The 23866-nt window shown below is 37.6% G+C and overlaps 1 protein-coding gene across 1 annotated transcript; it reads left to right on the forward strand.

Moving 5' to 3' along the window:
• Positions 1–21751: 21751 nt before the first annotated feature.
• LOC115736724 (protein BPS1, chloroplastic-like) lies at positions 21752–22920 on the forward strand. The gene has a single exon (XM_030668552.2). The coding sequence runs from the start codon at positions 21835–21837 to the stop codon at positions 22867–22869; it is 1035 nt and encodes a 344-aa protein (XP_030524412.1). The 5' UTR covers positions 21752–21834; the 3' UTR covers positions 22870–22920.
• The last annotated feature ends 946 nt before the right edge of the window (positions 22921–23866 follow it).

The following is a 23866-nucleotide window of genomic DNA, read 5'->3' on the forward strand; positions in this document are numbered from 1 at the left end:
CGATTAAAATAATTGATTGGTGTCGGATATATTTATTTAATTCGCGATCGGATTATTTGTCCGAAGTTGGGTCGGTTGTGTATTGAGGTGGCAATTAATCAAAGCCTGGATTAATTGACTGAAATGGATTAATTAACTAAAGCCGGGTTAATTAATTAAGATAGATTTAATTATTTGTAATTGTGATCTATTAGTTGCTAATTGAATCGATTACTTATTGCCAAGATAATTAATTATTTGTCAATTAATTATTGGATTATCATTATCGGACGATTGTTGGATGATTGTTGAGTGTTATGATTGATGTGCATTTGGTGACTGATTACCCTGTTTACATAAGCACATCCGGTGGATAAACTATGTATATGTCATTGTGTGTGAACTGAAATTTGAGCATAAAAATGGCCTCGAACCAAGTTTTGAGCATGATCGTTTGTGAGTGCATTGAATTAAATGCAAGGATAAGAACCGGCTTGATTGTTTGGAATACTTGTGTGGTCATATGATGAGATTATACGGTGCCGGTCGTACGGTTTTCTAGTAAGTCCGTGCCGTGCCGGTCGTACGGAATAACATGACTTATTAGACGCTAGTCGCAACTTGTGAAGGACCGAAGCCCCTACAGGAATTCCGAATAGTTCCATATCATGCCGGTCGTACGAATCTTACGGACTATTGGACGTCGTCATCAGAAATAAGGAACGAAGCCTGGTCACGCCAGTAGACACCGCCGGTCGTAGTGTTAAACACTATTAGTCATAGTGTTAAGCCACACCGATCGTGTGTGTAGGGCCCGATGGCCTTTAATAACCGAAACACGTGTAATACATTATGTACGAGGTTGTGACGAGTGTTCTAGTTATTTACATCGGTTGTATGTAAATGATTGCATGTATACATATGAACTGTTCGTCGTGTGGACCGAGGCGAGGTAAGTTTGCAAGTGATTGAAGATTCACTGTAATATTGTACTTAGTCTTGTGGTAATTATAGCATGGCGTGAATTGCACACTATTAATCTGCTATCAATATTATCCCGCATGTTTAGGATGCCTTGAGCGAATCAGTGTCCTACTCGGACTTAGGCGTTAAGCGATGGAGATTTTATATGTCACCCCGTTGTTGTCAACCATTTTTTAGGCCTTAGCTATGGAAAGCTGGAAGTGAGCGTGGCTTCTTTTTGAGTAGCATGTCGTAGTATTAACCCCCAACCCCGAACCGATATTTTTTAGGATCTGTAAAAAGTGGCCCCGAGATAGGGCTTGTATGTACGTACTTCCTAGGGTTAACAATAAATAAATAAAAATGATCGTTGTGTTGTTAATTGATGTGATTGCTTGTTTGACATCCTACTTTTCTATCCCCGTAGATTTTATAATTGTTTGGGAGTTATATGTTCCTCATGCACTTAATAATAAAATAAAAATAATGGGTCGATGACGTGCCTAGGACGTCGTCCTTTTTGACCCGAGGCTATTTGGTAGGGTTGTTGCAGGGCCCGAGGATCGGGCGTGACAGGTACCATCGAAGCCGGGCCAAAGTGAGTAGGTGATGGTGATTTAGAAATAGACCATACTTTAGCCATAGTTTAAGAAATTTGGTGGTGGATTAAATTTTGGTGCGTATCTTAGCTGTAGTTTTCACATCTTCGTTGTCGATTAAATTTCGATATTGTATCTCTCTATCATCTCATTTTCTCGTTGATTAAATTCCGGTAAAGTGCTTTGTACTTCTTCGTCGATTGAATTCCGAAAGCAATTATGTTCCTCATCGCAACAGAGTCTATCTCCTCTTAAGAAAACTAAAGAATTTATTTCATTGAAAGAGCTCACCATGATCATGATAGTGATAAGAGCATTGGTAGCCTAACAGTACTGTAAGGTAACCGTGCAAGTCAGATCACGTATTGGGAAAGAATTGATTTTTATTTCAAGAAACAAATCTACTCATATCATTCAAGGTGGAGAATTGAAGGCGGAGAGGCCATCGTTCCATTTGGAAAACTTACAGTACCGCCAGCTCATCATTTCCCTAATGGTAACTCCAAAATTGTCGAATTTCAGGTTTTGTATTGTAGCGTGAGAACAGAAGTTCACTACATTTTTGGGATGTTTTCTTTTAAAGTCTATCATTGTAGACATGCACTGTGTGTTCTTCATCATAATGGGGTAAGGAGGTAACTATCTGGATGGAGAAAGAATTTCAAACGTTTATACCTTTCGAGTTTCATAACTAAGAGTGTTAATTTTGACAATCCAAATGAATAGTATGATCACTTATTTAATCGTGCTATCCCGATTGTAGAAGAAGTTCCAAATCTAGGGAGCATTTCAAATTTGCATTCAAGTACTTGAGGAAGCAAATAAAAAGATTCAAACTGCGGATCTCAATTGGGCTGAAGAGCATCCAATCCACTTCCACAAGAATGATACTAAAAGCATCCATATAAAAGAATCCAATCTGAGGAAAGACATATAGGGCATGTTTGGCAACGATTTTGATCCAAAATGTAATTCTAGTAAGAATCATATTTTCAGATTATGTTCCCTATGTGATTTTTATAGAATCAGAACGCCTTTGATAACTACACAAAATTTTATGTTCTTGGAAACAACAAGAATTCCTTTTTTAGAAAATTTCATCTTTTTTTAAAATTTTTTAAAAATGTTTTTTTATCTTTTTAATTTTTTTAATTTTTTAAAATTTTTAAATTTTTTTAATTTCCCCCACCCCCTTTTTAAACTTTTAAATTTTTTTGTTAAATTTTAAAGCTTACTCTTGAATTTAATTTTAAAAAAATGTATTTAAAAAAATTAGTTGTTAGTAAATTTGCAAATCTAATTTTAAATTTTTTAAATTTCAGAAGTCCACATGGACTTAATCTTTTTAAAAGAACTGATACTTTGTTGTTTTTTTTTTTGTTATTCTCAAAATTGGTTCTTTTCTTTAGAATCAACTTTTTTTTTTGCTCCAAAATTGTTTCCGGAAACATAATTAAAATCAAAATCTCTTACGTTTCTTTTTTTTTTTTAGAACAAATTAGAAAATCAGAATCATTGCCAAGCAGGCCCTTAGCCACCAACATTAAATCAATTCAAGAATCCAATTGAAGAACCTCGTCGAAAAGCATCTACCAACGTAGATTTATCGATGTTACAGTAAAAATAAGCTGTTTTATATTGTACTGATTAAAATTAGACCCAATGCACTCTAATTTACAACTTAAATGTTTTTTACTAACAATCTTGTTAACGTGATGTAGTTTTTTCATATATTTATTTTCAGCTTGAACTCTAGCATTCTATAATTTGATAGTAGTTTGCTAAATTTATGCATATGAACTTCTTGCAGAAGAAAACAATCTGCCAGGACAAGGGTGCAAGGAGTTTCATTAATTTTCACTCTCCTAGGAATTTGCATCAAACGGATTATCGTAGTTATTCTCAAAATCTGATTTGCAATCAAGAAAGAATTGAGGGTTTTCAATCATTACTGGTACTTACTATTATTTTGTTCTAAAATAAATTTATTTACTATTAACTTACTTTTTGCCATATTTTTTTTGTCAAAACTTTTTTCCATATGAAATCATATAAAATCATATGTCACGTGGTTGTGTAAATCTTTTTAATGAACCAAATGTTAGAGCTATATCAGGTAAAATTTGTATGGATATCCACTGAAAATCTCTTTTTTGCAAACTTTGGCTTTTGATTCAGAAGAACCTGAGATTGACCATGTAATGTTTGAGGTCCTTCCACATCTTTATCTACAAGATTCGAATGAATGGGATAATTTTTTCGTATACTAAATCATGATTCATGTTTTGATGTTTTCTTTGATTGATCTATTTTTTTAGAATTAATATCTCTAGTCTTGATCTTAGATCACCAAAGAATCCTTACAGAGCAATTTGATTCGACCTAAAAGACTGAGGAGCCACTCAGTACACAATGATTTCTTTGTTAGTTGTAAAACCACAATTTCAAGTGTTTTTCATTTTTAAATTTTAATAGATCTTCTCAATTCTCATGACATTAACGATTTCCTTTTAGTTAGTGTGACAATTTTCTACTTGTGACTAGCTGTATTTCTGTACTTAATTTACTTTTTCCTTTCATATTCAAGAAATTTCACGGACTGGGATTTGTGAGAGTTTTCCTTTTAGATTGGTTCTTCTTTGACCTTTTTAAATACTCTAATCTTAAATTAAGACAAGAAAAAAAAAGTAAACAGTGGAAAGATTAAAAAAAAAGAGCTTAAACCAGACAAAGCAGTATGCAAGTTCCTTACATTAAAAAAGGGAAAATTCTAAATATGTGCCTCAAGTGTCCTTATTTTTTCATAAGGGCATGAAGTGAATATTGTCTCAAAAAAGGGACTGAAGTGCTGTCATTGTCTCAAATAAGGGCCTAGCCATGTAGTCTCAAAAAAAGGCATGGCCTCAAGGGCAATTCCATCATTTCCTTTCATATTTTTATTTGTTTATTTTTTGTTTCATTGCTGATCTTCTTCCTCAGTTCCTAGTTACAGTTGATCCCTCGTTGCTGCCGCCTTCATCCCAGCATCAGGCCCTCTCCCGGCAACTAAACAACACCTTTGAGAACAAAAAAAAAAAAAACACCTTTGAGTAAAAGGAGGAGGAAAGCAACCAAACTTACCCAGATGAAGCCCTTCGACCCCTGTGAAACTTAAAAACCCGGAAGACGATTCTCCGCCAGACGATTCTAGAGGCCTTCGAGATCTCCGCCACGCTGGACCGTGCCGTCGCGCTTGAGCTCTGCCGCAGCATATAGGGACGATTGCTAGAAATTTTCAGTTAGGTAATTGTAATTTGCACGACGGTCCCTCCAGACTCGAAACCCAAGGCGCTCAAATATGCAAGTTGTTGAAATTCCATATATTTACTCATGGGGAAGAATATGAACAGTGACAAGGTCGGACAACAGTATTGAATGATTCCTTTTATCTGGAAGGAGATGTTCGATAGAGGAGGAGGTCCGCGGTGAGCCTGTGTTTGTGGCGTGGTGGGTTGCTTCCACCGGACAAGAGAAACAAATGAAAACTCGGTCAAGAACATGAAATTTGGAGAAGATGAACTCAAAGCTTCTCTGAGCGAAATTTGGAAGAAGATGAACTCGTCTAGATCTGGGAGAAGGACGCTGCCCTCTCTCAATTCCCCCATCGCCGGCCATTGCCGACGCCCTACCAGCAATGAAGTGGCGGCCATAGACAGGAGGGGCCAACTATATTATTATTATTTTTAACTTATTGATTTTTTAATTTAAAAAAAATAGAAAGCATGAAAAAATATAAAAAAATTATAAAAGTAAATGACGATATTGCCCTTGAGGTTATGTTTTTTTTTTTAAAAACTAAATGACTACTTCAAGCTCTTATTTGAAATAGTCATGGCCACTTCAGACCTTATTCAAAATAACGTCCACTTCAAGCTTTTATTCGAGAAAATAATGGCACTTTAAGTCCTTATTTAAAATTTTTCCATTAAAAAATATGACTAGTATTAGACCATCAGGATTTTAATCTTACGACACCGTTATGATAGCCGAGTCCTTCCTTTTTTTTCGGTACACAACAACCAGCAAAAAATGGATGGTACCAAATATTGTTTACAGAATACAATTGAATCTTAACTTTTTCAGTTTAGTTCAATCAACTAATAAATGTTCTTAAAAAAGTGCCATCAAATATTTTCAATGAATAATACCATAAATTACCCACGTCACTTTTTTTTTGGTCAAAACCTACGTGTTACTTAAAAAGTGTTTATCTGACATGCTTGAATTGCTTTTTCAACATAATTTAAGAACTTAATTATAATTTTTGAAAATGGTATAAGACACAATTGTAGCAGTCGAAAAATTTATGACTCAATTACACTTTTGATAAATATTTAGTACTTGATTGAATCAACTAAAATGTTTAGAACTCAATTACGTTCCGTACATAAATAAAAAAAAAGGACTAGCAGTACAATTTTCTCGAATAGCCCGTACATATTCTTGCTTGTGATCAAATCACAAGCACGACTCTCACTTTATTGTTTTCCTTCGCTTTGTTGTTCCTGCCGGGCTTCGACGGCTTCTTCATCGATGGCCTTTTCCTGGTCCTTACTCTGAACTCACCCACCGTCTTTTTCCTTTATCGCGATCACCGTTATGAACCACTCGTTCACCCGTCCCCCAATCAGTCTACCTACCCAACATCGCCTCGATCACCTTTCTCCACCCCAGTCGTTGCCTCTCTCAGCCTCCCCACCCTCTCTCTATCGCCTCTCGATATGTCATCTCGTTGTTCGCTTCAAGCTTGCACCTCACGTGCACTTCCACGTCATCGACCTCCTTCAAGACCAGCAGCTTTCTGTCTCTTTCCGCATCCCTTGGGGTGACTATATCCAATTGAGTCAGCAGTTATCACAGTAGGGATACGGCAAGGAAAGAGACGGGAAGACTTAAGTCTTGAAGGAGCTCGACGACATGGACGCGTACACAAGATTACCTGTATCACTTAAAAAGTGTTTATATGACATGCTTGAATTGCTTTTTCAACATATTTTTAACAACTTGATTGCAATTTTTGAAAACGGTATAAGACACAATTGAACCAATCGAAAAGTTTGTAAGCCAATTACACTTTTGATAAGTATTTAGTACTTGATTGAATCAACTAAAATGTTTAGAACTTAATTACACTCCGTACATAAAATAAAGGACTAGTATTACAATTTTCACGAACAACCTGCACATATTTTTGCTTGTGATCAAATCACAGGCGTCACCCTCACTTTATTGTGCCCTTCGCTTTGTTGTTCTTGCCTAGCTTCAACGGCTTCTTCATCGATGGCCTTTTTTTGGTCCTTACCTTGAGCTCACCCGCCGTCTTTTTACGTTCTCACAATCAATGTTATGAACAACTCGTTCACCCGACCCCCAATCGATCTACCCATCCAACATCGCCTCGGTCACCTTTCTCCAACCCAATCGTTGCTTCTCTCTGCCTTCCCACCCTTTATCTGTGCCCTCTTGATGATGTCATCTCGTCGATCGCTTCAAGCTCGTGCCTCACGAGCACTTCCACGTCATCAAGCTCCTTCAAGATTAGCATCTCTTGTCTCTTTCCTTGCCGCGTCCCTCGGGGTGACTATATCCAAATGAGTCAGCGGTTATCACAGAGTTGGGATGCGGCAAGGAAAGAGATAGGAAGACGTAAGTCTTGAAGAAGCTTGACGACATGGAGGAGTGCGCGAGGCACATGCTTGAGGTGATTGACGAGATGTTAGCATTAGGAGGCGGCGCAGAGAGGGTGGGGAGGCTGAGGGAGGCGGCGATTGGGCCCGAGAAGGCGATGAGGCGATGTCGGAGGGGGTGGACCAGTTGAGGGAGGGGGTGAACGGGTTATTTGTAACAATACTCAGGATAAGGAAAAAGAGTGTGGTCAGTTCAGAGCAAGGGCACGAAGAAGGCCACCATTAACTCGATCGCACACTAGGGAAACTCCTCAGGATGCGGACTCCGACGACCGCCCTTGGGGAAGTGTACAAGGCCGAAGATATCATTCCAGCGACGAACATGCAATATTTATATAGGGTGTGTGTTTTCTTCTAGGAATGCAAGAAAAATATGATTATGGAAATAAATCGAAACCATTATTAGTTCATGTTTTTCCGACCTCTTTATATTTAGGACGCGATTCACGATATACTTGCCGTTTATTTCCTAACTAAACTTCCTTTTTATTTGACTTGCATTTGCAAAAACAACATCAACGCGATGCGATGGATATTATTATCAATAATGTGATCGAGTATGGGAAATATATTATATCATGATCTCGATGCATTTGAATCTAATACACATGCAATGGTAAATTATGTAAATCCCACCTCATCTAATAATTCACGTGAACCTGCATAAAAGAGTCATCATCATCATCATTCATTTCTATTCCTTGCGATTCTCTCTACAATGAAAGTCAGTCTTCTTTTATTTATCCCTATATCTCGGTAAATGACGATTGCTACACTCTTTTGCTTGCACTCAAATCTCAGGTATCACCTCCACTTTGTTGCGTTCTATGGCAAAGAAAACCTTCAATGGCATCTCCGAATAGCTGTTTCAGTGCGCTCCCTCTCAACCAATTTTTTTTTTTTTTTTTTTGCATCATGTTTGAGTCACGTTAACGTCACGTAGGAAAGAAAAAATGAAATAAAAATTCACGTTATCATTTTCCATTAATCAAGTTGGACGGAGTAAATGGAATGACTTGATTCCCTCACACTACAAAAAAACAAGGTTTTAGCCATAAAATTTGCCACGAAAATTTTGGCAAAATTCGTCGCTAATGGATTTTGCGACTAATTTTGCCACGAAAAAAAATTCGTGGCTAATACGGCGTCGCAAAAATTAGCCACGAAAAAATGAAATTTCGTCGCTAATTTGCGACGAAATTTGCGACGAACTTAGTTCGTCGCCAATTTGCGACGAAATCTTATCGTCACCGATTTGCGACGACATTTGCGATTAATTTAGTCCGTCACAAATTTGCCACGAAATGAGTTCGTCGCAAAATTCGTTGCACAATTAGTGACGAACTTTAATTGTTCGTCACTAAATTGCGACAACGAATTGACGATGAATTATTTATTCGTTGCAAAGTTCGTCGCAAATTTGCGATGGAAAACTAAATTTCATCGCAAATTAGCGACGAAAAAAATTCGTAGCAAAAATTAGCGATGGAAATTAGTTTGTTGCAAATGTGCCGTGAAAGTTGTCGTGGAAAAAGTCGTCGCCGATTGGCAACAAATAATTTCGATGCCAATTTCATCGCTAATTAGCGACAAATTTTGGTTTAGCGACGACATTTGCCTCGAAATTTTTCGTCGCTAAATCTGGTTGCCACGAAAATAGCGACAAAAGTATTTTCGTGGAAAAAATCATCTCCAATTATTTGGAATAATTTAGCGACGAAATTAGCGATGACATTTTTTTTTATGTACTCGATAATACGTCTTTAACAACGAATTTTGCCACAAACATTGTTATTTAGCGACGAATTTTTATTAATTCTTTAGCGATGAACTCTGCGACAAATACTGTTTAGGGACGAATTTAGCGACGAAATTTTATTTTTGCAACGCACTTTAATAATTTGTGATCATACAATAAAACCATTTCCTTTATTTTTCAATCTAATTAAAAGCAAAATTAAATTGTAGAATTTATATTTAACATTGATTAAGCAATTAATAACATCAAAATATTATAATAATATGAAAATGAAATATATTTATCTAAATTAAGAATGAGACGTCATCATCGTATTGTTTCCCAGACGGTATATGCAATGCCAAAGTCTAAGAGCATAATGAACAAAATGTACAAGGCCGACAAGAAAAGCCAAGTAAAGCATTAACCAAAGCTAGAACTTGGAACTTTCAGCAGGCAGTCATTGGGGCGTGCTGAAATCACCCTACATAACTCCAACCAGTAACCAAGGGAGCCGGAGTATACTTAAGGAACAATTTACCCCTGACTGACCTTGAATATCCCAGGTGTTTTACACAACAAGGAATTGTTGAAAAAGTGGAAAAAATATCTACACACTATACGGTTAACTAAAATGTTCAAGAGCAACCATAGCAGCCAAGGTTTTGGATGCCTCGTCAAGGATATCAACAGCCATGACAATCACAATGATAAATCACACTCCAATTTCATTGATGACCCTGTCCACTGTAATCAACATCTCTGTTGAAAACATAAGAAAACTCTATAGATTAGTATCATCAAAGTTTTAATGCAAGAAGCACATGCAATTTCTCTACAGTCTCCAGTGCAGGCTATTAGCAGCTATTTGAAAGGAGAAAATGAATATATATGAAAAAAATACTGAAATGAGGAACCAATGTCCTCTTGTATAACATCTTTTTATTATTTTAACTTAACTTCAATCTTATCTTATACTTTTTCCGATTGTATTTGGAAAGAAGTAAAAAGAGCTACGCATGGCAGGCTATATCAGCAAGCAACTAGCAGTGCATGAGACATAATTTATCAACTGTAGCAAAGACAGACATAAAGTATGTCAGGAACTAGGACCCTTTCCACCTGTAAGGAGAATAGGATGTGAACTTAGAATGAGCGGCTAATTGAGATGCCACGTGAGTAGTTTGCAATTCTATTTCAGTGGCATCTTTCAAGATTTCCTGCGTGTATAACAATTGAATGCAGTCAATCTAATACAATGGGTGATGCAATAAGAAATTGTTAACTATACAACAAATATTTCAACTCCCTCAATGAGAATATTACCTTTAAAGAATTAGTGAATGATCAGTTTCATGAGTAGTTTGCAGTTCTATTTCAGTGGCATCTTTCAAGATCTCCTGCATGTATAGAAAATGAATGTAGTCAATCTCATATAGTGGGTGATGCAATAAGAAATTGTTAATCGTACAACAAATATTTCAACTCCCTCAATGAGAATAACCTTTAAAGAATTTGTGCATGAATCAGTTTCAATGGCCAAAACAGGATTAAGAGAAGCAAGAGAGGGGAACCTGAACGACAACCATTGCTATAGTCCGGAGACTACCAGAGAAGCCTACCAAAAGTCAAAAATCAGAGAATAAACAAATCCATTTCTTGCTTTTTGCATTCCAAATCAAACATAGCTTTACAAAACAAATCCAGATGTACCAGCTGATGTGAATATGAAACTAGCATAAAAAGCAATTCCATTCACCCCTCCAAATTGCTGCAGTACCAACAACCCAACTCCAACGTACACATCAAAGTTATCAATTTTCACACTCGTCCCTCCAAAATAAAGTCAAGCTGCAAGACTTAAACTAATGTAGAATACCGACAATAAGTGAGTAGGCATATTTCCTCTGAAACAAGTCTGATATCCTGGCTTCTGAAAGCTGTCGAAGGGTTTTTGTGTATTCCTGTAAAATATTTCAACCCCCATCAGGATCTATTACCTCCAAGACAAAATGTATAACGATTCCAAATTTCAACTATCATTACCACGTATGAGAGGAGCCTTCACAAAAATAGAACAGACGAACCCAGAGGCAAGACTACTTGCAAATTCTACCTTCACAAAATTAATAAATGGCTAAAAACAATCCAACCAAGCTCTAGACACAGGAAGTAGGAGCAGGGAAGAGACGAACACGATGGTTTGGTGGTTCGGGTGGGCGTCGGTTTCACGAGCAGAGAGCTCAGATCTGTGGATCTCGACCTCAGATCTGTGGGTCTCGGCCTCAGATCTGGTGGCCGGAGGTGGCTGGTAGCGGTGCTTGGTGGTGGCGGAGCCCAAGTGGAAGGCTGGTAGCGGGGCTCGGCCTCAGATCTGTGGGTCTCGGCCTTAGATCTGGTGGCCGGAGGTGGCTGGTAGCGGTGCTTGGTGGCGGCGGAGCCCAAGTGGAAGGCTGGTAGCGGGGCTCGGCCTCAGATCTGTGGGTCTCGGCCTTAGATCTGGTGGCCGGAGGTGGCTGGTAGCGGTGCTTGGTGGCGGCGGAGCCCAAGTGGAAGGCTGGTAGCGGGGCTCGGCCTCAGATCTGTGGGTCTCGGCCTCAGATTGCGAGGCCGGCTGGCGGTGAAGCGTGGCCAGCGACGGGAGTGGACGGAGGGTAGTGGTGGAGGCTGTAGTGGTCGGTGGATGTGAGTCGCTCGGCTGGACCAGAAAAAGAAAGCCAGAAGAAGCAAGGGGGAAATGAAGGAGAATCAGAAGCGACGAAGATGGTCAAAGAGTGAGAAATAACATAGGATGAGGCAATAAGTTACTCTGGAGCTCAATTTTGCGACGACAGATTTTTCGTCACTAATTAGCGACGAAAATGTCTGTTCGTCGCTAACTTTAAGAAGAGCATTGGCGACGAAAAACATGATTCGTCGCTAAATGCCTAACATCAAATTTGCGACGAAACTTGGTTTTCGTCGCTAAATGCTCAATTTAGCGACGAACCATTTTTTTCGTGGCTAATTAGCGAGGAACCATTTTTTTTGTAGCTAATTTAGCGACGAACCATTTTTTTCGTGGCTAATTAGCGACGAACCATTTTTTTTCGTGGCTAATTTAGCAACGAACCCTTTTTCGTCACTAAATTGAATATTTTCTTTTTCATCTTTTTCATATTATATTAGCGACGAATCACTCTTTCGTCGCTAATTTAGCGACGAAATTGTTGTTTCGTCGCTAATTTGAATATTTTCTTTTTTATTTTTATTCATATTCAATTAGCGACGAAAAATTTGTTTCGTCTCTAATTTAGAGACGAACCATTTTTTTCGTGGCTAATTTAGCGACGAACCATTTTTTTCGTGGCTAATTAGCGATGAATCATTTTTTTTGTGGCTAATTTAGCGACGAACCATTTTTTTCGTGGCTAATTAGCAACGAACCATTTTTTTTCGTGGCTAATTTAGCGACGAACCCTTTTTTGTCACTAAATTGAATATTTTCTTTTTCGTCTTTTTCATATTATATTAGCGACGAAATTGTTGTTTCGTCGCTAATTTAGCGACGAAATTGTTGTTTCGTCGCTAATTTGAATATTTTCTTTTTTATTTTTATTCATATTCAATTAGCGACGAACCATTTTTTTCGTGGCTAATTTAGCGACGAACCATTTTTTTCGTGGCTAATTAGCGACGAACCATTTTTTTTTGTGGCTAATTTAGCGATGAACCATTTTTTTCGTGGCTAATTAGCGACGAACCATTTTTTTTCGTGGCTAATTTAGCGACGAACCCTTTTTCGTCACTAAATTGAATATTTTCTTTTTCATTTTTTCATATTATATTAGCGACGAATCACTCTTTCATCGCTAATTTAGCGACGAAATTTTTGTTTCGTCGCTAATTTGAATATTTTCTTTTTTATTTTTATTCATATTCAATTAGTGACGAAAAATTTGTTTCGTCGCTAATTTAGCGACGAACCATTTTTTTCGTGGCTAATTAGCGACGAACGATTTTTTTTCGTGGCTAATTTAGCGACGAACCCTTTTTTTCGTTGCTAAATTAGTGACGAAATAGTTTATTCGCCGCTATTCTTTTTTATTTTTATTCATATTCTATTAGCAACGAATTTTTCTTTCGTTATAATTTGAATATTTTCTTTTTTCTAATTTTTTTTCATATTCTATTTTCATATATTTTCAATTTCTTAATTTATTAAATTTTTATTTATTCTATTTATTATTAAATATTTTCTTTCTATTCTTATTTTTGAAAAAAATAGAATTCAAAATAATTCGAATTTGGAATTCTATCCTATTGGAAATTTCATTGTTAAATGAGTAACGAAAAATGAGAACAATCTGAAGCTTCTTAAAATTAGCAACAAATTCTATCCTATATAATAGCGATAAACTTAGTTTTTTGTCGCTAATTTTGCGATAAACTTGTTTGTCGCTATGTAGTGACAAATTTTGCAACGAATATTTTTTTTCGCCAATTACTAAATTCGTTGCTAATTTTGCGATGATTTGTTTTTTGTCGCTAATTAGCGAGGACTCGCATCTATATTTGTTGGTAATTTGACAATGATTTGTTTTTTGTCACTAATTAGCGACGAATAGTCCAATTAGCGACGAAATTAGCCACGGCACTTGCCGTGGAAAAGAAAAAGTGATAAAAACGAATAAACCTCAATTCCAATAAATTATATTTTCTACTAAAACATTAGGAAATAGAAGCCCTTTTGAAAGAAGTTATCCAGGAACGGAATGAATGCTTTCTACTTCAGGAACAAGGATAATAAAAATAAATAAATTGATCGCTCTTCATTTTTTATTATTAATGTAATCTTTACTTAATTAATAATATATTCAGTTTTTTAATTTAAATAATATTCACTCTATTTCATTTTCTATTAAAAAGAATGAATATAAATTAATAGAAAATAGAATATAAGAAATAACATAAATAAGCTAAGCTAAATGACGTATTATAGGCGTTTCTTATTTAAATCATTCACCGTTTAAAGAAAGAAAGGATCCCAAAGAATCGCTCTTTCTTTTATTTGTTGAATCTCTCCTTGATTGATCAATGTGTGATATTCTGAATCCTCATTACTAATGGAATCGAAACGATCTTTGGATTGATTAGAAGATCCTTTCAATTAGCTAGAATCCGTTACTTGAACGAAACTAGATCTTGTATAATCATATCTAATATTTGACGATACATTATGTACCTTGCTAAAAAACCGATCCTTGTTTACCAACCACACATTGCCTAATCAAATCCAATTATCTCTTGATATGTTCCTAAAAAATTCCGATTTGGGCATATTCTTCCCCCAACTAATGCCTTTCTTAAGCTTTCATGATATTTTATTAGTCAAAATAAAAAAGAAATAATTTTTCCTAATTTTGAAAAAAACTTCATTTTTTTTATAATGTTTTTGAAAACTTCATTAATTGATTTAGAACATCTCTTATTCGTTGATAGTATCTTATCTATCTTAGAAGAAAGAGTTGATCAATTTCATTTTTCTGAATGACACAATTACAATATATATTTATGGCGATTTAATATCATGCAAAGCAAATCGTTTTTGAGTAGATCCTTACTCTACTCTATTTAGTATCTCATCAAAGTTGAATATTTTTCTAAGCTATATTTTATCAAAAAAATAGATCTCTATTTTTTGTTTGTTCACTACTTTATATATGTAATAAATATAAAAAAAAGGTTCTAATAAACATGGAAAAAAAATATAAATTAAGGATAGTAATTAGTGACGAAATTATTATTCGTTGCTACTTAGCGATTTACAACAGTCATTCGTCGCAAATTAGCGATGAATGACAATTTTCGTTGCTAACTTTTAAGAAGAGAATTTGCGATGAAAAACGTGATTCGTCGCTAATTAGCGACGAAATAGGTTTTTGTCGCTAAATTCTTAGCAACAAATTTGCGACGAAATTTGGTTTTCGTCGCTAAATGCTTGGCAACAAATTTGCGACGAAATTTGGTTTTTGTCGCTAAATGCTTAGCAACAAATTTGCGACGAAATTTAGTTTTCGTCACTAAATGCACAATAGGAGGTTAGCAACGAAAAACACTGTTCGTCGTTAATTATTTTTTATTTTTATTTTTATTTAAATCATATTAGAGATGAATAATACATTTTATCGCTAAATTAGCGATGAAAATATTTATTCGTCGCTGATTTTAATTTTTTCTTTGTTATTTTTATTCATAATGTTAATTTTGTGACAAAAATAACAGTTCGTCGCTAACTTTTAAGAAAAGAATTTGCGACGAAAAAAGGTGTTCGTTGCTAATTAGCGACGAAACGTGGCCTTTCGTCGCTAATTGGCGACGAATCATATTTTTGTCGCAAAGGATATAGCGACGAATAATATTTTCATGGCTGTTTTTGTCGCTAATGTGCGACGAAATTTTTTTTGTCGCTATTTTCGTCGCAAATTAGCAATGAAATATTGTTCGTGGCTATTGTCGTCGCAAATTAGCGACGAAAACTATTTCGTGGCCATTTTCGTCGCAAATTAGTGACGAAAACTATTTCGTGGCTATTTTCGTCACAAATTAGTAACGAAATTTGTTTTCGTCGCTATATTCGTCGCTAATTAGCGACGAATTGGTTCGTCGCTAATTTCGTCGCAAATAGCGACGGATATTATTTTTGTTGCTATTTTCGTCGGAAATTAGCGACGAATGTTTTTCGTCGCAAATTTTTCGTGGCTAAATCCGTGTTTTTTTGTAGTGTCAATTTATAAGTTTTAGTATTTGATTGTACTTTTTGAAAGTTTTAAGACTCAATTGTATTTTCATGATAAGTTTTAGGACTTCCAGTACACTTATCCCTCAAATATACAGCAAATGATCCATGTGCATTGTAAATTTAGAATAGAAAATAGTTCCTAATGTTTAATTACCACTTGGGTTCTTATATCATGGTTGGTCACTACTTATTTTTGCTTGTGCTCAAATCACAGGCATCACCCTTATTTTGTTGAGTTCCTTGGTTGTTCTTGCCTTGCTTCGATGGCTTCTTCATCAATGGCCTATTTCGTGTCCTTGCTCTGAATTCACCCACCATTTTTTTCCTTATCCTAATCACCATTACTAACAACGCGTTCACCCCCTCCCCTGATCGGTCCACCCCTCCAACATCACCTCGGTTGCCTTCTCCAGCCCAATCGCTGCCTCTGTCAGCCTCCCCACCCTCTCTACGCTGCCATCTCGTCCATCGCTTCAAGTACGCGCTTCACACGTGCCTCCACATCTTCGAGCTCCTTCAAGACTTGTATCTATAAGAGTTTTTCTAATGTGAACTACATTAATTGAAATTGTAATTTGCCATATTATAGGAGTGATCTAATAAGGTAAGACTTATATTCTTAATTCGTCTAATATTGGCTGGCTAGTGTGGGTCGAGTAAAGCCCGGCCCGTAATGAGAGAGTATGTGGCCTAAAACTCTATAAATAGTGCTTAAGTCTCATTCTTAACTCTGATGCACAAATAACCTCACATAAGGAGCGATTTGTAAGAGCCGGTCATATTGAGCTAGTGATGTAGAGGGTAATAGAGGAGAAACACTTGAGTCTTGAATAGTTGTTATTCTGCATAAAAAAAATGATGGATTCCAAATTGGGTGCGCAAATCCCTTTTCCTACATTATAGTGTTCTAGATTTTAGCTATGTAGATCTTGGAGTGCTATTTTCGAGGCTTACACGTAATATCGGAGCAGCCATAGTCTAGGTCTCGAACTTACAATTTTTCCTTATTTTCAAAATTGTTTATCTGGTCAATATTAAATTTGATCACATAGATGGACTCTCTCGTCGAGAAGAGAAAAATTATAGGCAGCACACCGCTAGGTGACGCCGCACGTGCCTCCATGCGCCCCTTTGGCGTCGGGCATGTGTCGGCCATGCACAGCATTGCCTAGTGCGTGCAAGGCATGAGCTAGGGCCGACGTCAATTGGTGACGTCATTGGCCCACTAATAAGAGTTGACCTAGTTGACCATTGACCCTACCCGTTAACCGTCAAATCGGTTGGATCGGTTGAACCAGTCCCTAGTCGGACCGGCATTTTAGGCCGATTAAGCACCCGCGTATGCGCCGTACGCACCATGCCTTCGAGCCGCTCATGCAGGTGGGTTGGAACTCCGATTAGAGCGTGCTCGGTACCGGCATGCGCGTATGATCATACTTTACAGTGTGACATATTTGGTTTACACGTTTCATGCTTTTAAGGATGTGAAAATGCGTATAGAACCCGTATTTTTTGGGGTATATTTGCATTTTTTTCCTATATTTCCCTATTATTTTGGAAATACATATGATAGTCGGATGTATATGATCACATACAAAATATGTATAGTGTGATTCATGATGGCATGTATAAGGTTTAACATGTATCAATGTATGGAACAATGTAATTGGCCTGACATTTGATTTTAGAGAAAAATTGCCCCTATCTTCAAGTAATTACATGTATATGGTAAATGTGAAACATAAGGTTTATATCCCTAGAATGAGAAAATTTCAAAAATTCAATTGAGTTGTGACAGCTAAAGTGGCATACTTAATTGAGTTTGATAAATATCAATCTCATATTGTGGTGAGATGTCTCAAGTTCTAATGTGTGGTCATACTCTCAAAGAAGGTAATTGTGTATTGGTTCATGGATGGACACATGTAGAACATATGATTGAGAAGTGACTAACCCTATCGATTCATACACCAAAGGTCGTGAATTCACGAAGGTTGAAATATGTTCTCATGGCTACTGTCATTTGGAGAGTATACAACTGTATATTATGTATTTTGCCCAAGGTGATTATATGATGCTGCATGTAACTCTCGGGATGTGTACTTATACGGTTCAAGTAACACAGTACTCACATGATGCAAGTTGTAAACATTGCTTGTTTTTATCAGTCACATTCTCTATAAATGAAGACTCTATTACGATTGAGATTCTTACGAGTTCAAACTTTAAGAAATGGAAAGATGACTTTCTATTTGGGATGGATTTGGAGGATGTTCATATTAATCTTAGTGAGGATAAGCCGGTTGATCACACTAAGACCAATACGGAACTAGAGAAATCACAATTTGTTGCTTGGTACAGAGTAATTAGATTTGCCAGTTATCTATGAAACAATCCATTCAAGAACACTTGAAGAATGGTTTGCCAGCTGACTGCATTACTAGACAAATGATGGAAGCCTTGGTGACTAGGAACCATGTTTCGTCTAAAGCTGCGATTGTGATACATTAGCAAGTACTCTTCAACATGAGTATGATGGTTCTTGTGGGGTTGGGGAGTACTTTCTAATGATGGTAGACAAAACTTGTGGTAGAGGAAGAGAAACTGAAGAAGGAAAGAGGGTACCTTGCCCTGTATGCCCTAGTTCCAGCAATACGAAGGGTAAGAGGTCCAAAAACCGTACTCATAAAGGAACTCGTGAATATACCGCCAATATTCACAATGGTGGTCTTCATCATCCGTTGTCGTACTTCGAAAAATGAATATGTGGCATTGCGGGATGCCATCATCGTTCAACAAATGTCGATTTCCGTGCTCATCGACGAATAGGCGTGTGAATGACAATCCTCATGTGTAGGGCACGTGACTGTTCATTGTTCATTGTCACTCGCATAGCTTATTCGATCATGTGCCGGGCATGCGTACATCGATGATTAGGTTGAGTCATTTTTTGGTGTCAACATCTACATAAATATTATCGTTAAAAATGTTACCAATATTTTTTACGCCATCTGGTGAGCAGTAAATTTTCTGCCATTTGTGGTACCGCGTGTGTATTTATTATTTGAGCTAAAATATCTTATAAAAATAAAATAAGAGTGTATTGGGAAAAGCTTAGTTAATAGTTAGTATGAAAAGGCCCGTGAGACCGCGTACCATAAAACGGCCAGAAAGAGTATACGGAGAAACCTTCCTACTTGGCCAAACTTTTAATTACCCCCCAAATGGTAATTACAAATTGTGAGTTATTACTTAATTTAATCACATTCATTTATATTAAACATATTTGGATCATTTAAATTGGTGAAGTATGTCATTATTTGTGACAGCGGCTGCAAATCAAATAAAAGTAAATGTTTTCCGAGGAGGTCAAAAACATGAAGAGAGACATTTTATATGGCCATGTCTTTTAATTACTTTCGAGGGGATCTCTTACTAATTAATGATCCTCAGGATTTGTTTCGACATTCCAAGAAATCTCATATTGATTAACGAAAAGAGTAGGCAGGGAAAGCTTAGTTAATAGTTACTACGAAAGGCCCATGAGACCGCGTACAACTATAAAAGGGCCAGAAAGAGTATGTGGAGAAACCTTCCTACTTGACCCAGCTATTAATTAACTTCCCAAATGATAATTAGTCATTGTGATTTATCACTTAGTTTAACCACATTCATTTATATGTAACTTATTTGGATCATTTAAATTACTGAAGTATATAGTTATTTGTAACAACAGCTGATGTTTTGTTTCTACAGCTGCAAATCAAATAAAAGGAAATGTTATCCGAGGAGGTCAAAAACATGAAGAGAGACATTTTATACGGCCAATTTCTTTTAATTACTTTCCAGGAAATCTCTTACTAATTAATGATCCTCAGGATTTGTTTTCACATTCCAAGAAATCGCATATTGATTATAGAAAGGGTTAATACCATGAAAAATCTCAAACTGGTACACATGTGACAAATTTACCCCAAACAATTTTTTTTACCACGAAAAATCTCAAATTGGTACCCGTGTGACAAATTTACCCCAAATTATTTTTTGACCACCAAAAATCCTAAATTGTTATATCCGTGACAAATTTATCTTAAACTAATTTTTTTAATCACGAAAAACCCCAAACCGGTACATTTATGACAAATTTATCCTCCGTAAAATTGGGTTAATATCACGAAAAATCTCAAATTGATACACCTATGACAAACAGAGGGTAAAAACCCTAAACTGGTATACTCATCAACTACCACGTATTATCCAACTTAGTAATTTGACGATTAGATTTAACTAAAATTAATGGAAAGTAAATTTGTTACAGATGTACCGGTTTGGGGTAAATTTGTCACAAATGTACTAGTTTGGGGTTTTTGTGGTAAAAAAAATAGTTTGGGTTAAATCTATCACACGCGTACCAGTTTGGGGTTTTTTCGTGGTATTAACCCTTAAAGAAAAGAGTAGTGGGAAAAAGCTTAGTTAATAGTTACTACAATAAGGCGCGTGAGACCACGTACAGCTATAAAAGGGCCAAAAAGAGTATATGGAGAAACCTTCCTACTTGACCCAGCATTTAATTACCTCCCAAATGATAATTAGCCATTGTGATTTATTACTTTGTTTAACTACATTCATTTATATATAACTTATTTGGATCATTTAAATTACTTAAGTATGTTGTTATTTGTGACAACCGCTGCTGTTTTGTTTCTACCGCTGCAAATCAAATAAAAGTAAATGTTGTCCGAGGAGGTCAAAAACATGAAGAGAGACATTTTATATGGCCATGTCTTTTAATTACTTTCCAGGAAATCTCTTACTATTTAATGATCCTCAGGATTTGTTTCCACCTTCCAAGAAATTTCATATTAATAAAGGAAAAGAGTAGTGGGGGAAAGCTTAGTTAATAGTTACTACAAAAAGGCCCGTGAGATCGTGTACAAACCTTAAAAGGGCTGAAAAGAGTATATGGAGAAACCTTCCTAGTTGACCCAGCTTTTAATTACCTCCCAAATGATAATTAGCCATTGTGATTTATTACTTAGTTTAACCACATTCATTTATATGTAACTTATTTGGATCATTTAAATTCTTGAAGTATGTTGTTATTTGTGACAACCCTTCTGCTTTTGTTGGGAAAAGTACACTAGAAGTGTCATAACTTTTGTACGGCGTTTACTTGAGTGTCATAACTTTCAAAACGTTCACTTAAGTGCCATAACTTTCAAAAATCGTTCACTTGAGTGCCATGTTGACATGGCAGCCGAAAAAGCCGACGTGGCACGCCAGAAAGTTACCGTAGCACGCCGAAAAAGTTATTGTAGCACTCAAGTGAACGATTTTACTCCGATATAGCACTCAAGTAAACAATTTTTGAAAGTTATGGCACTTAAGTGAACATTTTGAAAGTTAAGGCACTCAAGTGAACATCGTACACAAGTTATGGCACTTCCAGTGTACTTTTCCCCTTTTTTGTTTCTACCGCTGCAAATCAAATAGAAGGAATTGTCGTCCGAGGAGGTCAAAAACATGAAGAGAGACAGTTTATATGGCCAATATCTTTTAATTACTTTACAGGAAATCTCTTACTAATTAATGATCCTCAGGATTTGTTTCCACATTCGAAGAAACCTCATATAAATACTAAACACGTTGACATATTACCTATTTAACTATATTCAGTCGTTGACGAAGTTACTCATATTTGCGTAGCTCCACCACAGCGCAAAGTGAAATAAAATAATTATTCTAGAAGCATGAGGAAAGTGTTTGTAGTGCCACATTCAAACACATTCATCCAGACGTAACTTGTTTGGATCATTTCGATGACTCTGCTTTTTATCATCCTTCATTTAATTACTTTCCAAGAAATCTCTTTATGATTTTTCTTTCCATATCACATTTTTCTTGCATGCCTAAGAGAATACACGCCCTATATAAATACCGTAGGCGCTCCCAGCCCGTACCCATCAAAACTTTCCACCACTTTCTCGTCTCAGTTTTCCCGAGAAGAACAGAAAATAAATTCTGTCCTCTTTCATTTTCTTCGACAACATGTATACGCGCCTCCTCTCTCCCAGCGACAAGAAGGGAGCGAAGCTCACTGCCGAGGAGCTGGATTCTATCTCCAGTTCCTTCGACGAGTCCCTCCACTCTCGCCTCTGGGGCCTCAGCCCTGCCTCTGCCAGCTTGCCCTGGCTCTCCTCCGCTGTCGACGTGCTTACCGTCGCTCACTCAGCGGTGAAATCCTTGATCTATGAGCTGAAATCGGACGGTGGTGACTGCCTCTTGTCTTGGTATTTAGACAACAGCGTGAAGGTCCTGGACGTCTGCAACTGCATCTCCTCCGACATTGAGTGGCTGTGTCTCCGCCACCTGAACCGGAGGATCACGATTGAGCTCCTCCGCTCGGAGGGCAACCCATCAGAGGAGGAGATTCACCAAGCGAGGGATTTGCTCGCTGACTCGGAGGGCGAGGGCGGCAGTGGGTATGTGAAGCCTGCGGCCGACATCGAGGAGCTGATCAGAGACTTGGCCACGGGCATTGGGAAGCCGGCTCTCCTTGGGGAAGACACGCCGGTCGATGGAGTTGTTCAACGAGCGGTCCAAGCTGTTGGCTTCGTGACGGCTTTCGTCGCCGGAGTCATAGCTTCGGCCTTGCGCTCTTCCTCAGGGGCGGTCTTCTGCGTCTGCGTCCCAGAGGGGTTCCCCTGGGGCGACTCTATCCGCGCAATTGAGTCCACAGTCATCATGGAGTCGAGTCGTGGCGAGGAAAGGGACAGGAAGACACGGGTCTTGAAGGAGCTTGACGATGTGGGGGCTCACACGAGGCAAGTGCATGAGGCCATCAACGAGGTCGTGGCATCGGGAGGCAGCGGAGAGAACATAGGGAGGCTAAGGGAGGCGGCAGTTGGGCTGGAACAGGCTAATGAGGCGATGTTGGAGGGATTGTACCGGCTGAGGGATGGGATGAACGAGCTGTTCCTGACAGTGGTGAGAATAAGGAAGAAGATGGTAGACGACTTCAGAGCGAGCTTGTGGGATGGACCATTGCCGAAGAAGCCACCGAAGCCGGGCAAGAACGAGTAAGTGATGGCGATTTACAAATGGACCACAATGAAGGGAAGGTGATGCCTGCGATTTGAGCGCAGGCAAAAGCACTCGGCAGTTGTGTAATCGTAAACGAATAAATAAATGCGCTCCCACACCGGCTTGCTCCCCTAGGGTTTTCCCCTTCCCAAACCGCCGCCAACCCGTCATGCAGCCTTCCTGCAGCAGCCTTTCGAGGTTCTCTCTCCCTCGGCCCTCATCGTCTTTATTTCCCCTTCTTGTTTTTCTATCGTTGTATCCTCAACTTCTTCTTTTAAATTTTTTAAGTTGATTTTGCCGACGACCCTTTCAACTTCCTCCAGTAGAGTTTTGTTCAGTGAGTTCATAAGTTCGAAGCGCGAGCACCTCGGAAGAATCAGCTATTCCGGATCTACTTGGCTCCGATGCTTGTTCCATATGGTCGAGCATGGTTCCTCACCGCTTCAACAATTAGTTTATCCGAAAGTAATTTTGCGATCGGTTGGTATCTATTTTGCAGATCTTCTCTCCCGATCTAGAGTTAGATTAAGATTTGGGTGTTCTTTCATCCCGATTTAGAAATATATTTGGAATTTATAAGACATTTTTTGTAATCTTTCAACCTCTTGATGTTGTTGTTATCTCTTTTTGGTGATGGTGCCGGGAACGCCAAACCTATGCATGCACCGCTTTTTGAGAAAGCCGTAAGTGGAGAAAGATATCTGTGCATGCACTCATTATTGATGCGAGATTCAATGATCGGCTGCTAGTTTGGCTTTGATGCTATGACAGATCCGTCTTTGTGGTGGAAGGAGCAAATTTCTGCAAGTTGTACCAAGTTGATTTATCTTTTAGATTTACTTGCTTTATTTATTTTTCATCTTTATTTTGAAGCTTTGTACCTCTATTTCATGTGAAATGAATACATTGCTTTCGACAAAAGAAAAAGGACTCAGCAGTTGTTATGTACCAAAACAAGGAATAAATGAATACTGAGATCTAATTTAATTGATGAGTG

Source organism: Rhodamnia argentea, chromosome 8 (assembly GCF_020921035.1).
Source record: "Rhodamnia argentea isolate NSW1041297 chromosome 8, ASM2092103v1, whole genome shotgun sequence".
Classification (NCBI taxonomy): domain Eukaryota; kingdom Viridiplantae; phylum Streptophyta; class Magnoliopsida; order Myrtales; family Myrtaceae; genus Rhodamnia; species Rhodamnia argentea.

Bases quoted from the DNA above. Each gene is read 5' to 3' on its own strand.
- LOC115736724 (XM_030668552.2), top strand. From the start codon at position 21,835: ATGTATACGCGCCTCCTCTCTCCCAGCGACAAGAAGGGAGCGAAGCTC.